Raw genomic sequence first — 12,129 nt, 5'->3', positions numbered from 1 at the left:
ACCTTAAATATATTCAATGACCCAACCTCCACAGCTCTCTGGGGAAGAGAATCCCAAAGATTCACAACCTCAGAGAAGAAATTCCTCCTCATTCATGATTTAAAGGGTGCCCCTTGATTCTGAAATTATGCCCCCTAGTTCTAGATACCCCCACGAGGGGAAACATCCTCTCTGCATCTACCCTGTCGAGCCCCTTCAGAATGTTATATGTTTCAATAAGATCCCCTCTCATTCTTCTAAACTCCAATGAGTATAGGCCCAACCTGCTCAACCTTTCGTCATAAGACAACCCCTTCGTCCCAGGAATCAACTTCATTGTACCTGTTGGATAGGATCAGTTTCTGTGGATCCTCGTTCCCTTTCTTAATATAGATTGGGAGAAGGGGAAGTGCAACGAGACCTGGGCGTCCTTGTGCACCAGTCGCTGAAGGTAAGCATGCAGGTGCAGCAGGCGGTTAAGAAGGCAAATGGTATGTTGGCCTTCGTAGCGAGAGGGTTTGAGTACAGGAACAAGGATGTCTTGCTACAGTTGTACAGAGCCTTGGTGAGACCGCACCTTGAGTATTGTGTGCAGTTTTGGTCGCCTTATCTGAGGAAGAATGTTCTTGCCATGGAGGGAGTGCAGCGAAGATTCACCAGGCTGATACCTGGGATGGCAGGAATGACGTACGAGGAGAGATTGGGTCGATTGGGCTTATACTCGCTAGAGTTTAGAAGAATGAGAGGGGATCTCATTGAAACTTATAAAATTCTAACAGGACTAGACAGACTAGATGCAGGAAGGATGTTCCCGATGGCGGGGAGTCCAGAACCAGGGGTCACAGTCTAAGGATAAGGGGTAAGCCATTTAGGACTGAGATGAGGAGGAATTTCTTCACCCAGAGAGTGGTGAACCTGTGGAATTCTCTACCACAGAAGGCAGTGGAGGCCAGTTCATTAAATATATTCAAGAAGGAGTTGGATATATTTCGTAAGGCTAAAGGGATCAAGGGATATGGGGAGAAGGCAGGGACCGGGTACTGAATTTGGATGATCAGCCATGATCTCATTGAATGGCGGAGCAGGCTCGAGGGGCCGAAATGGCCTACTCCTGCTCCTACCTTCTATGTTTCTATGTTCTATTCCCACCCCCCCCGCAACAAGTTGAATGATTTTTTCTGTCCCACCTATTTCTCCAGGTATTGAGCAGAACATTGAACAGGATGCAGCCTGCTCCTCGGCCGACCTGAGAATACGCAAGTCTCAGGTGAGTTTTGTGGGGGCGTTCGGTCGCTGGCCTTGGAGCCTGCACTGGGGCCCAAGGCTGAACATTCAGGACCTGAAAGGTCAGAGGGGAAGGGTCATGATCTGGGCGGGGGGGTGGGGGCGAGGGGGGGAGGCGACACTGAGAGTGGGTGTCTGGGCAGGACGGGGAGGAGAGGGCGGCGCGGGCAACAGATTACAGAAACTGGGCTGCCCGGCCCTGAATGGGCGTGATAATCGTAGGGGGAGGGCGTTTGGCCCATCGTGGCTCGCTGAAAGAGCTATCCAATTAGTTCAGTTCCTCCTGTGATTTCTCCACCCTCGCCCCACTCGCCACCCTCTGTGCTCTCTCTCTCCGTAAGAGCTCTCCCCTTTATCCGTCTTTCGGGATGAAACGTTAAACCGAGGCCCCCCCCGTCCGCCCTCATGGGGGGACATCAAAGATCCCACGGCCACTATTTCGAAGAAGAGCAGGGGGCAGTTCTCCCCGTTGTCCTGGGCCCAATATTGATCCCTCAACCAACATCACCAAACAGATTATCTGGTTTTCTAAGACCATAAGATAAGAACATTGCCATATTGTTGTTTGTGGGACCTTGCTCCTCTTCTTCACAGAATCACAGAATCACAGAAACCCCACAGTGCAGATAGAGGCCGTTTCGGCACATATCCCACCCGATCCCCGTAACCCCACGTATTTAATCCCCCTAACACGAAGGGTCAATTTATCATAGCCAATCAACCTAACCCGCACATCTTTGGACTGTGGGAGGAAACCGGAGCACCCGGAGGAAACCCACGCAAACACGGGGAGAATGTGCAAACTCCACACAGACAGTCGCCCGAGGCCGGATTCGAACCCGGGTCCCTGGCGCTGTGAGGCAACAGTGCTAACCACTATGCCACCATGCTGCCTTCTTCTTAGGCAGTCACTCGGAACCGAGGATGACTTGCTTCCACATTAAAACTGAGTTCTCAGGTGACTGATGAGTCCAATGCGGGACCTACAGTCTCTGTCACAGGTGGGGCAGGCGGTGGTTGAAGGGGCGGGTGGGTGGGGTGCTTGGGTTGACGTGCGCTCCTTGCGCTGCCTGCGCTTGGCTTCCGCTTGCTCCCGGCGAAGAGACTCGAGGTGTTCGGCGCCTTCCCGGATGCTTCTCCTCCACTTTGTGCGGTCTTGGGCCAGGGATTCCCAGGTGTCGGTGGGGATGTTACACTTTTTCAAGGAGGCTTTGAGGGTGTCCTTGAAGCGTTTCCTCTGCCCACCTGGGGCTCTCTTGCCGTGTCGGAGCTCCGAGTAGAGCGCTTGTTTTGGGAGTCTCGTATCGGGTCATGTGGACGATGTGACCCGTCCATCGGAGCTGATCGAGCGCGGTCAGACCTTCGATGCTGGGGAATGTTGGCCTGAGCGAGAACACTGACGTTGGTGCGCCTATCCTGCCAATGGATCTTGCGGAGGCAGCGTTGGTGGTACCTCTCCAGTGCTTTGAGGAGCTTGCTGTGCCCAAATTGGCAGCTACATTTCCCACATGATAACAGTCCCAAAGCGCTTTACAGCCAATTAAGTACTTTTGGAGTGTAGTCACGGATGTAATGTGGGAAACACGGCAGCCAATTTGTGCACAGCAAGCTCCCGCAAACAGCAAGGCGATAATGACCAGATTATCAGTTTTAGTGGTGTTGGTTGAAGGACAAATATTGGGTCAGGGACACCGGGGAGATCTCCCTGCTCTTCCAATAGTACCACAGGATCTTTTTCATCCACCTGAGAGGTTTAACATCTCATCCGAAAGATAGCACCTCTGACAGTGCAGCACTCCCTCAGTACTGCCCCTCCGACAGTACAGCGCTCCCTCAGTACTGTCCCTCCGACAGTGCAGCGCTCCCACAGTACTGCCCCTCCGACAGTGCAGCGCTCCCCTCAGTACTGCCCCTCTGACAGTGCAACGCTCCTTCAGTACTGTCCCTCAGACAGTGCAGCGCTCCCACAGTACTGCCCCTCCGACAGTGCAGCGCTCCCTCAGTACTGCCCCTCCGACAGTGCAGCGCTCCCTCAGTACTGCCCCCCGACAGTGCAGCGCTCCCTCAGTACTGCCCCTCCGACAGTGCAGCGCTCCCTCAGTACTGTCCCTCCGACAGTGCAGCGCTCCCTCAGTAGTGCCTCTCCGACAGTGCAGCACTCCCTCAGTACTGCCTCTCCGACAGTGCAGCACTCCCTCAGTACTGTCACCGGGGAGAGTTGGCCGAGATTTTGTGTTGAAATATCTGGAATGAGTGGCAGACAGGGCAGGCCCACACCGAGATACAATTAACATTGAAATCCTGATGATTGGGATGCGGTTTCCCGAAATGAAGTGGGGAGGGAGGAAAAGGAAGCGGCGGTGTGTTCCTCACCCCACCCGTCTGAAGCACGCTCCTGGGCTGACCATCTCTGCTTCCCCCTCCTCCTTTCCCTGTGTTTCAGCATTCCGTGCTGTCCCGGAAGTTCGTGGAGGTGATGACCAGGTACAATGAGGCTCAGGTGGATTTCCGGGAACGCAGCAAAGGGCGTATACAGCGGCAGCTGGAAATCAGTGAGTAGACGCGCCCCGCCCGTCACGCCTGTCGGTTTTGGAATCCCTCTTTGCGCCCTGTAACTCGCGCCGCGCCGCGCCGAGCCGACTGGAGCGAGAGGGAGCCAGCTGTGTTTGATGACACCTGACCATCAGCTGGAGATTTAACAAGCCCCTGCGAAGAGTCAAAAAATATATATCAAAGGGGCTGGGTGCGGGGATCACCCACATGTGTGAGAGTGAGAGTGAGAGTGAGAGTGAGAGTGTGTGAGAGTGTCAGTGAGAGTGTGAGAGTCAACCTGCAGGGGGAGGGGAGGGAGAGGGGAATTGTGTTAGCGGGTGAGGTGAGGTGAGGAGGGGGAGGGGGTTGGGATCGCTCTGTGTCTCTGTCTCTAATCCCTCTCTCTCCCTCTCTCTCTCTCCGTCCCTCCCACAGCTGGAAAGGCCACAACGGATGAACAGCTGGAGGAGATGTTGGAGAGCGGGAATCCTGCAATCTTCACCTCCGGGGTAAGAGAAGGCGAACCCATCCCGCCTTCAGATTCACTCCCGTTCCCCTTCCCCCACCTTCCCGCACCACTACCCCCCCGCCCTCGCCCGCTCCCTCTCCTCCCCTCCCTCCCTCCCCTCCCTCCTCCCCTCCCCTCCCTCCCTCCCCTCCCTCCCTCCCCTCCCCTCCCTCCCTCCCCTCCCTCCCTCCTCCCTCCCTCCCCTCCCTCCCTCCCCTCCCTCCCTCCCCTCCCTCCCTCCCCTCCCTCCCTCCCCTCCCTCCCTCCCCTCCCTCCCTCCCCTCCCTCCCTCCCCTCCCTCTCCCTCGCTCTCCTCCTGCTCCCTCCCCTCCTTCCCCTCCCTCTCCCTCACTCTCCTCCCTCTCCCTACCTCCCCCTCCGCTCCCCTCTCCCTCCTCCTTTCCCTCTTCTACCTCCCCGCCCTCAGACTCACTCCCATGCCCCTGCCTCCACCTTCATGCACCACTACCCCTCCCTCACTCCCTCCCTCTCCCTCTCTCCCCTCCCTCTCCCTCCCCTCGCTCCCCTGCCTCGGCTCCCCTCCCCTCGCCCTCCCCCCTCCCTCGCCGTCCCCCCCTCCCTCGCTGTCCCCCCCCTCCCTCGCTGTCCCCCCCTCCCTCGCTGTCCCCCCCCTCCCTCGCTGTCCCCCCTCCCTCGCTGTCCCCCCCTCCCTCGCTGTCCCCCCCTCCCTCGCTGTCCCCCCCTCCCTCGCTGTCCCCCCCCTCCCTCGCTGTCCCCCCTCCCTCGCTGTCCCCCCCTCCCTCGCTGTCCCCCCCTCCCTCGCTGTCCCCCCCTCCCTCGCTGTCCCCCCCTCCCCTCGCTGTCCCCCCTCCCTCGCTGTCCCCCCCTCCCTCGCTGTCCCCCCCTCCCTCGCTGTCCCCCCCTCCCTCGCTGTCCCCCCCTCCCTCGCTGTCCCCCCCTCCTCGCTGTCCCCCCCTCCCTCGCTGTCCCCCCCTCCCTCGCTGTCCCCCCCTCCCTCGCTGTCCCCCCCTCCCTCGCTGTCCCCCCTCCCTCGCTGTCCCCCCCTCCCTCGCTGTCCCCCCCTCCCTCGCTGTCCCCCCTCCCTCGCTGTCCCCCCCTCCCTCGCTGTCCCCCCCTCCCTCGCTGTCCCCCCCTCCCTCGCTGTCCCCCCCTCCCTCGCTGTCCCCCCCTCCCTCGCTGTCCCCCCCTCCCTCGCTGTCCCCCCTCCCTCGCTGTCCCCCCCTCCCTCGCTGTCCCCCCCTCCCTCGCTGTCCCCCCCTCCCTCGCTGTCCCCCCCTCCCTCGCTGTCCCCCCCTCCCTCGCTGTCCCCCCTCCCTCGCTGTCCCCCCTCCCTCGCTGTCCCCCCCTCCCTCGCTGTCCCCCCCTCCCTCGCTGTCCCCCCCTCCCTCGCTGTCCCCCCCTCCCTCGCTGTCCCCCCTCCTCGCTGTCCCCCCTCCCTCGCTGTCCCCCCTCCCTCGCTGTCCCCCCCTCCCTCGCTGTCCCCCCTCCCTCGCTGTCCCCCCTCCCTCGCTGTCCCCCCCTCCCTCGCTGTCCCCCCTCCCTCCGCTGTCCCCCCCTCCCTCGCTGTCCCCCCCTCCCTCGCTGTCCCCCCCTCCCTCGCTGTCCCCCCCTCCCTCGCTGTCCCCCCCTCCCTCGCTGTCCCCCCTCCCTCGCTGTCCCCCCCTCCCTCGCTGTCCCCCCCTCCTCGCTGTCCCCCCTCCCTCGCTGTCCCCCCCTCCCTCGCTGTCCCCCCTCCCTCGCTGTCCCCCCCTCCCTCGCTGTCCCCCCCTCCCTCGCTGTCCCCCCCTCCCTCGCTTTCCCCCCTCCCTCGCTGTCCCCCCTCCCTCGCTGTCCCCCCCTCCCTCGCTGTCCCCCCCTCCCTCGCTGTCCCCCCCTCCCTCGCTGTCCCCCCCTCCCTCGCTGTCCCCCCCCTCCCTCGCTGTCCCCCCCCTCCCTCGCTGTCCCCCCCTCCCTCGCTGTCCCCCCCTCCCTCGCTGTCCCCCCCTCCCTCGCTGTCCCCCCCCTCCCTCGCTGTCCCCCCCTCCCTCGCTGTCCCCCCCTCCCTCGCTGTCCCCCCTCCCTCGCTGTCCCCCCCTCCCTCGCTGTCCCCCCCTCCCTCGCTGTCCCCCCCTCCCTCGCTGTCCCCCCCTCCCTCGCTGTCCCCCCCTCCCTCGCTGTCCCCCCCTCCCTCGCTGTCCCCCCCTCCCTCGCTGTCCCCCCCTCCCTCGCTGTCCCCCCCTCCCTCGCTGTCCCCCCCTCCCTCGCTGTCCCCCCCTCCCTCGCTGTCCCCCCCTCCCTCGCTGTCCCCCCCTCCCTCGCTGTCCCCCCCTCCCTCGCTGTCCCCCCCTCCCTCGCTGTCCCCCCCTCCCTCGCTGTCCCCCCCTCCGTCCCCCCTCCCTCGCTGTCCCCCCCCTCCCTCGCTGTCCCCCCCCTCCCTCGCTGTCCCCCCCTCCCTCGCTGTCCCCCCCCTCCCTCGCTGTCCCCCCTCCCTCGCTGTCCCCCCCTCCCTCGCTGTCCCCCCCTCCCTCGCTGTCCCCCCCTCCCTCGCTGTCCCCCCCTCCCTCGCTGTCCCCCCCTCCCTCGCTGTCCCCCCCTCCCTCGCTGTCCCCCCCTCCCTCGCTGTCCCCCCCTCCCTCGCTGTCCCCCCCTCCCTCGCTGTCCCCCCCTCCCTCGCTGTCCCCCCCTCCCTCGCTGTCCCCCCCTCCCTCGCTGTCCCCCCCTCCCTCGCTGTCCCCCCCTCCCTCGCTGTCCCCCCCTCCCTCGCTGTCCCCCCCTCCCTCGCTGTCCCCCCCTCCCTCGCTGTCCCCCCCTCCCTCGCTGTCCCCCCCTCCCTCGCTGTCCCCCCCTCCCTCGCTGTCCCCCCCTCCCTCGCTGTCCCCCCCTCCCTCGCTGTCCCCCCCTCCCTCGCTGTCCCCCCCTCCCTCGCTGTCCCCCCCTCCCTCGCTGTCCCCCCCTCCCTCGCTGTCCCCCCCTCCCTCGCTGTCCCCCCCTCCCTCGCTGTCCCCCCCTCCCTCGCTGTCCCCCCCTCCCTCGCTGTCCCCCCCTCCCTCGCTGTCCCCCCCTCCCTCGCTGTCCCCCCCTCCCTCGCTGTCCCCCCCTCCCTCGCTGTCCCCCCCTCCCTCGCTGTCCCCCCCTCCCTCGCTGTCCCCCCCTCCCTCGCTGTCCCCCCCTCCCTCGCTGTCCCCCCCTCCCTCGCTGTCCCCCCCTCCCTCGCTGTCCCCCCCTCCCTCGCTGTCCCCCCCTCCCTCGCTGTCCCCCCCTCCCTCGCTGTCCCCCCCTCCCTCGCTGTCCCCCCCTCCCTCGCTGTCCCCCCCTCCCTCGCTGTCCCCCCCTCCCTCGCTGTCCCCCCCTCCCTCGCTGTCCCCCCCTCCCTCGCTGTCCCCCCCTCCCTCGCTGTCCCCCCCTCCCTCGCTGTCCCCCCCTCCCTCGCTGTCCCCCCCTCCCTCGCTGTCCCCCCCTCCCTCGCTGTCCCCCCCTCCCTCGCTGTCCCCCCCTCCCTCGCTGTCCCCCCCTCCCTCGCTGTCCCCCCCTCCCTCGCTGTCCCCCCCTCCCTCGCTGTCCCCCCCTCCCTCGCTGTCCCCCCCTCCCTCGCTGTCCCCCCCTCCCTCGCTGTCCCCCCCTCCCTCGCTGTCCCCCCCTCCCTCGCTGTCCCCCCCTCCCTCGCTGTCCCCCCCTCCCTCGCTGTCCCCCCCTCCCTCGCTGTCCCCCCCTCCCTCGCTGTCCCCCCCTCCCTCGCTGTCCCCCCCTCCCTCGCTGTCCCCCCCTCCCTCGCTGTCCCCCCCTCCCTCGCTGTCCCCCCCTCCCTCGCTGTCCCCCCCTCCCTCGCTGTCCCCCCCTCCCTCGCTGTCCCCCCCTCCCTCGCTGTCCCCCCCTCCCTCGCTGTCCCCCCCTCCCTCGCTGTCCCCCCCTCCCTCGCTGTCCCCCCCTCCCTCGCTGTCCCCCCCTCCCTCGCTGTCCCCCCCTCCCTCGCTGTCCCCCCCTCCCTCGCTGTCCCCCCCTCCCTCGCTGTCCCCCCCTCCCTCGCTGTCCCCCCCTCCCTCGCTGTCCCCCCCTCCCTCGCTGTCCCCCCCTCCCTCGCTGTCCCCCCCTCCCTCGCTGTCCCCCCCTCCCTCGCTGTCCCCCCCTCCCTCGCTGTCCCCCCCTCCCTCGCTGTCCCCCCCTCCCTCGCTGTCCCCCCCTCCCTCGCTGTCCCCCCCTCCCTCGCTGTCCCCCCCTCCCTCGCTGTCCCCCCCTCCCTCGCTGTCCCCCCCTCCCTCGCTGTCCCCCCCTCCCTCGCTGTCCCCCCCTCCCTCGCTGTCCCCCCCTCCCTCGCTGTCCCCCCCTCCCTCGCTGTCCCCCCCTCCCTCGCTGTCCCCCCCTCCCTCGCTGTCCCCCCCTCCCTCGCTGTCCCCCCCTCCCTCGCTGTCCCCCCCTCCCTCGCTGTCCCCCCCTCCCTCGCTGTCCCCCCCTCCCTCGCTGTCCCCCCCTCCCTCGCTGTCCCCCCCTCCCTCGCTGTCCCCCCCTCCCTCGCTGTCCCCCCCTCCCTCGCTGTCCCCCCCTCCCTCGCTGTCCCCCCCTCCCTCGCTGTCCCCCCCTCCCTCGCTGTCCCCCCCTCCCTCGCTGTCCCCCCCCTCCCTCGCTGTCCCCCCCCTCCCTCGCTGTCCCCCCCCTCCCTCGCTGTCCCCCCCCTCCCTCGCTGTCCCCCCCCTCCCTCGCTGTCCCCCCCCTCCCTCGCTGTCCCCCCCCTCCCTCGCTGTCCCCCCCCTCCCTCGCTGTCCCCCCCCTCCCTCGCTGTCCCCCCCCTCCCTCGCTGTCCCCCCCCTCCCTCGCTGTCCCCCCCCTCCCTCGCTGTCCCCCCCCTCCCTCGCTGTCCCCCCCCTCCCTCGCTGTCCCCCCCCTCCCTCGCTGTCCCCCCCCTCCCTCGCTGTCCCCCCCCTCCCTCGCTGTCCCCCCCCTCCCTCGCTGTCCCCCCCCTCCCTCGCTGTCCCCCCCCTCCCTCGCTGTCCCCCCCCTCCCTCGCTGTCCCCCCCCTCCCTCGCTGTCCCCCCCCTCCCTCGCTGTCCCCCCCCTCCCTCGCTGTCCCCCCCCTCCCTCGCTGTCCCCCCCCTCCCTCGCTGTCCCCCCCCTCCCTCGCTGTCCCCCCCCTCCCTCGCTGTCCCCCCCCTCCCTCGCTGTCCCCCCCCTCCCTCGCTGTCCCCCCCCTCCCTCGCTGTCCCCCCCCTCCCTCGCTGTCCCCCCCCTCCCTCGCTGTCCCCCCCCCTCCCTCGCTGTCCCCCCCCCTCCCTCGCTGTCCCCCCCCTCCCTCGCTGTCCCCCCCCCTCCCTCGCTGTCCCCCCCCTCCCTCGCTGTCCCCCCCCTCCCTCGCTGTCCCCCCCCTCCCTCGCTGTCCCCCCCCTCCCTCGCTGTCCCCCCCCTCCCTCGCTGTCCCCCCCCTCCCTCGCTGTCCCCCCCCTCCCTCGCTGTCCCCCCCCTCCCTCGCTGTCCCCCCCCTCCCTCGCTGTCCCCCCCCTCCCTCGCTGTCCCCCCCCTCCCTCGCTGTCCCCCCCCTCCCTCGCTGTCCCCCCCCCTCCCTCGCTGTCCCCCCCCTCCCTCGCTGTCCCCCCCTCCCTCGCTGTCCCCCCTCCCTCGCTGTCCCCCCTCCCTCGCTGTCCCCCCTCCCTCGCTGTCCCCCCTCCCTCGCTGTCCCCCCTCCCTCGCTGTCCCCCCTCCCTCGCTGTCCCCCCTCCCTCGCTGTCCCCCCTCCCTCGCTGTCCCCCCTCCCTCGCTGTCCCCCCTCCCTCGCTGTCCCCCCCTCCCTCGCTGTCCCCCCCTCCCTCGCTGTCCCCCCCTCCCTCGCTGTCCCCCCCTCCCTCGCTGTCCCCCCCTCCCTCGCTGTCCCCCCCTCCCTCGCTGTCCCCCCCTCCCTCGCTGTCCCCCCCTCCCTCGCTGTCCCCCCCTCCCTCGCTGCCCCCCCCTCCCTCGCTGCCCCCCCCTCCCTCGCTGCCCCCCCCTCCCTCGCTGCCCCCCCCTCCCTCGCTGCCCCCCCCTCCCTCGCTGCCCCCCCCTCCCTCGCTGCCCCCCCCTCCCTCGCTGCCCCCCCCTCCCTCGCTGCCCCCCCCTCCCTCGCTGCCCCCCCCTCCCTCGCTGCCCCCCCCTCCCTCGCTGCCCCCCCCTCCCTCGCTGTCCCCCCCCTCCCTCGCTGTCCCCCCCCTCCCTCGCTGTCCCCCCCCTCCCTCGCTGTCCCCCCCCTCCCTCGCTGTCCCCCCCCTCCCTCGCTGTCCCCCCCCTCCCTCGCTGTCCCCCCCCTCCCTCGCTGTCCCCCCCCTCCCTCGCTGTCCCCCCCCTCCCTCGCTGTCCCCCCCCTCCCTCGCTGTCCCCCCCTCCCTCGCTGTCCCCCCCTCCCTCGCTGTCCCCCCCTCCCTCGCTGTCCCCCCCCTCCCTCGCTGTCCCCCCCTCCCTCGCTGTCCCCCCCTCCCTCGCTGTCCCCCCCTCCCTCGCTGTCCCCCCCTCCCTCGCTGTCCCCCCCTCCCTCGCTGTCCCCCCCTCCCTCGCTGTCCCCCCCTCCCTCGCTGTCCCCCCCTCCCTCGCTGTCCCCCCCCTCCCTCGCTGTCCCCCCCCTCCCTCGCTGTCCCCCCCCTCCCTCGCTGTCCCCCCTCCCTCGCTGTCCCCCCTCCCTCGCTGTCCCCCCTCCCTCGCTGTCCCCCCTCCCTCGCTGTCCCCCCTCCCTCGCTGTCCCCCCCTCCCTCGCTGTCCCCCCCTCCCTCGCTGTCCCCCTCCCTCTCCCCCTCCCTCTCCCCCTCCCTCTCCCCCTCCCTCTCCCCCTCCCTCTCCCCCTCCCTCTCCCCCTCCCCCTCCCCCTCCCTCTCCCTCTTCCTCCCTCTCCCTCCCCTCCCCCTGACTGTTTCTCACGGCCTCTCTCTCTCTCTCCGCCCTCCAGATAATTGAGTCCCAGATCTCGAAGCAGGCTCTGAGTGAGATCGAGTCTCGCCACAAGGACATCGTGCGGTTGGAGAGCAACATCCGGGAGCTGCACGACATGTTCGTGGACATCGCCATGCTGGTGGAGAACCAGGTACCAGGCCCCCCCCTCTCCTCGCCCTGGCACAGGCCCGAACTCAGCCCCAAACCTCGGCCCAGGCTCCATCCTCGGCCTGTTAACTGACCTTAGTCAGGGTGGTGAGGGGAGGGGGCGGTGGGGGAACCCCGGTGTCCCCTCCTCAGCTAGAGTGGGATTAAAAAACAATCAGCTCCGATGGACGGGCCACATTGTCCACATGCCCGATACGGGACTCCCAAAACAAGCGCTCTACTCGGAGCTCCGACACGGCAAGAGAGCCCCAGGTGGGCAGAGGAAACGCTTCAAGGACACCCTCAAAGCCTCCTTGAAAAAGTGCATCATCCCCACTGACACCTGGGAATCCCTGGCCCAAGACCGCACAAAGTGGAGGAGAAGCATCCGGGAAGGTGGCGAACACCTCGAGTCTCTTCGCCGGGAGCAAGCGGAAGCCAAGCGCAGGCAGCGCAAGGAGCGCACGTCAACCCAAGCACCCCACCCACCCGCCCCTTCAACCACCGTCTGCCCCACCTGTGACAGAGACTGTAGGTCCCGCATTGGACTCATCAGTCAGCTGCGAACTCAGTTTTAATGTGGAAGCGAGTCATCCTCGGCTCCGAGGGACTGCCTAAGAGAGAGAAAAAACTGCCTGGGTGTCCAGTGAGGCCGGGGATGAGGGGCGGTTGCGACGCCCCCCACGGACGAATAGCCGGAGCAAGGCTCAGCATTTAGGCTGACGCGGGAGGAACTTGCACTCTGGGCTCAAGAGGGGTAACCGAACCCCAGCGTGGAGTTAGGAGGGCTAGGGGGACTAAATATGAGGCTGTGCGCCCCCCCCCCCCCCAAACACCTC

At 67.9% G+C, this 12,129-nt stretch overlaps 2 protein-coding genes across 3 annotated transcripts in view; one reads left to right on the top strand and one right to left on the bottom strand.

Moving 5' to 3' along the window:
- The window catches only part of LOC147092055 (syntaxin-3-like), a 174,121-nt gene that overhangs the window by 35,378 nt on the left and 126,614 nt on the right, over positions 1-12,129 (bottom strand).
- LOC147092056 (syntaxin-3-like) overlaps positions 1,183-12,129 on the top strand; it is a 40,974-nt gene continuing 30,027 nt past the window's right edge. For both annotated transcript variants that reach the window (XM_085975792.1, XM_085975791.1), the window contains exons 1-4: positions 1,183-1,246; positions 3,707-3,815; positions 4,231-4,304; positions 11,160-11,294. In XM_085975792.1, coding sequence (XP_085831918.1) covers positions 3,740-3,815; positions 4,231-4,304; positions 11,160-11,294 — 285 coding nt within the window. In that variant the 5' untranslated portion in view covers positions 1,183-1,246; positions 3,707-3,739. The remainder of the gene's footprint in view (positions 1,247-3,706; positions 3,816-4,230; positions 4,305-11,159; positions 11,295-12,129) is intronic.

Source organism: Somniosus microcephalus, unplaced genomic scaffold (assembly GCF_052327205.1).
Source record: "Somniosus microcephalus isolate GS21.2 unplaced genomic scaffold, FLI_Smic_1.0 unresolved_chr2, whole genome shotgun sequence".
In the NCBI taxonomy this organism is placed as follows: Eukaryota; Metazoa; Chordata; class Chondrichthyes; order Squaliformes; family Somniosidae; genus Somniosus; species Somniosus microcephalus.
Note: the sequence above shows the minus strand (reverse complement) of the source record. Positions and strands in the feature narration are given on the sequence as shown.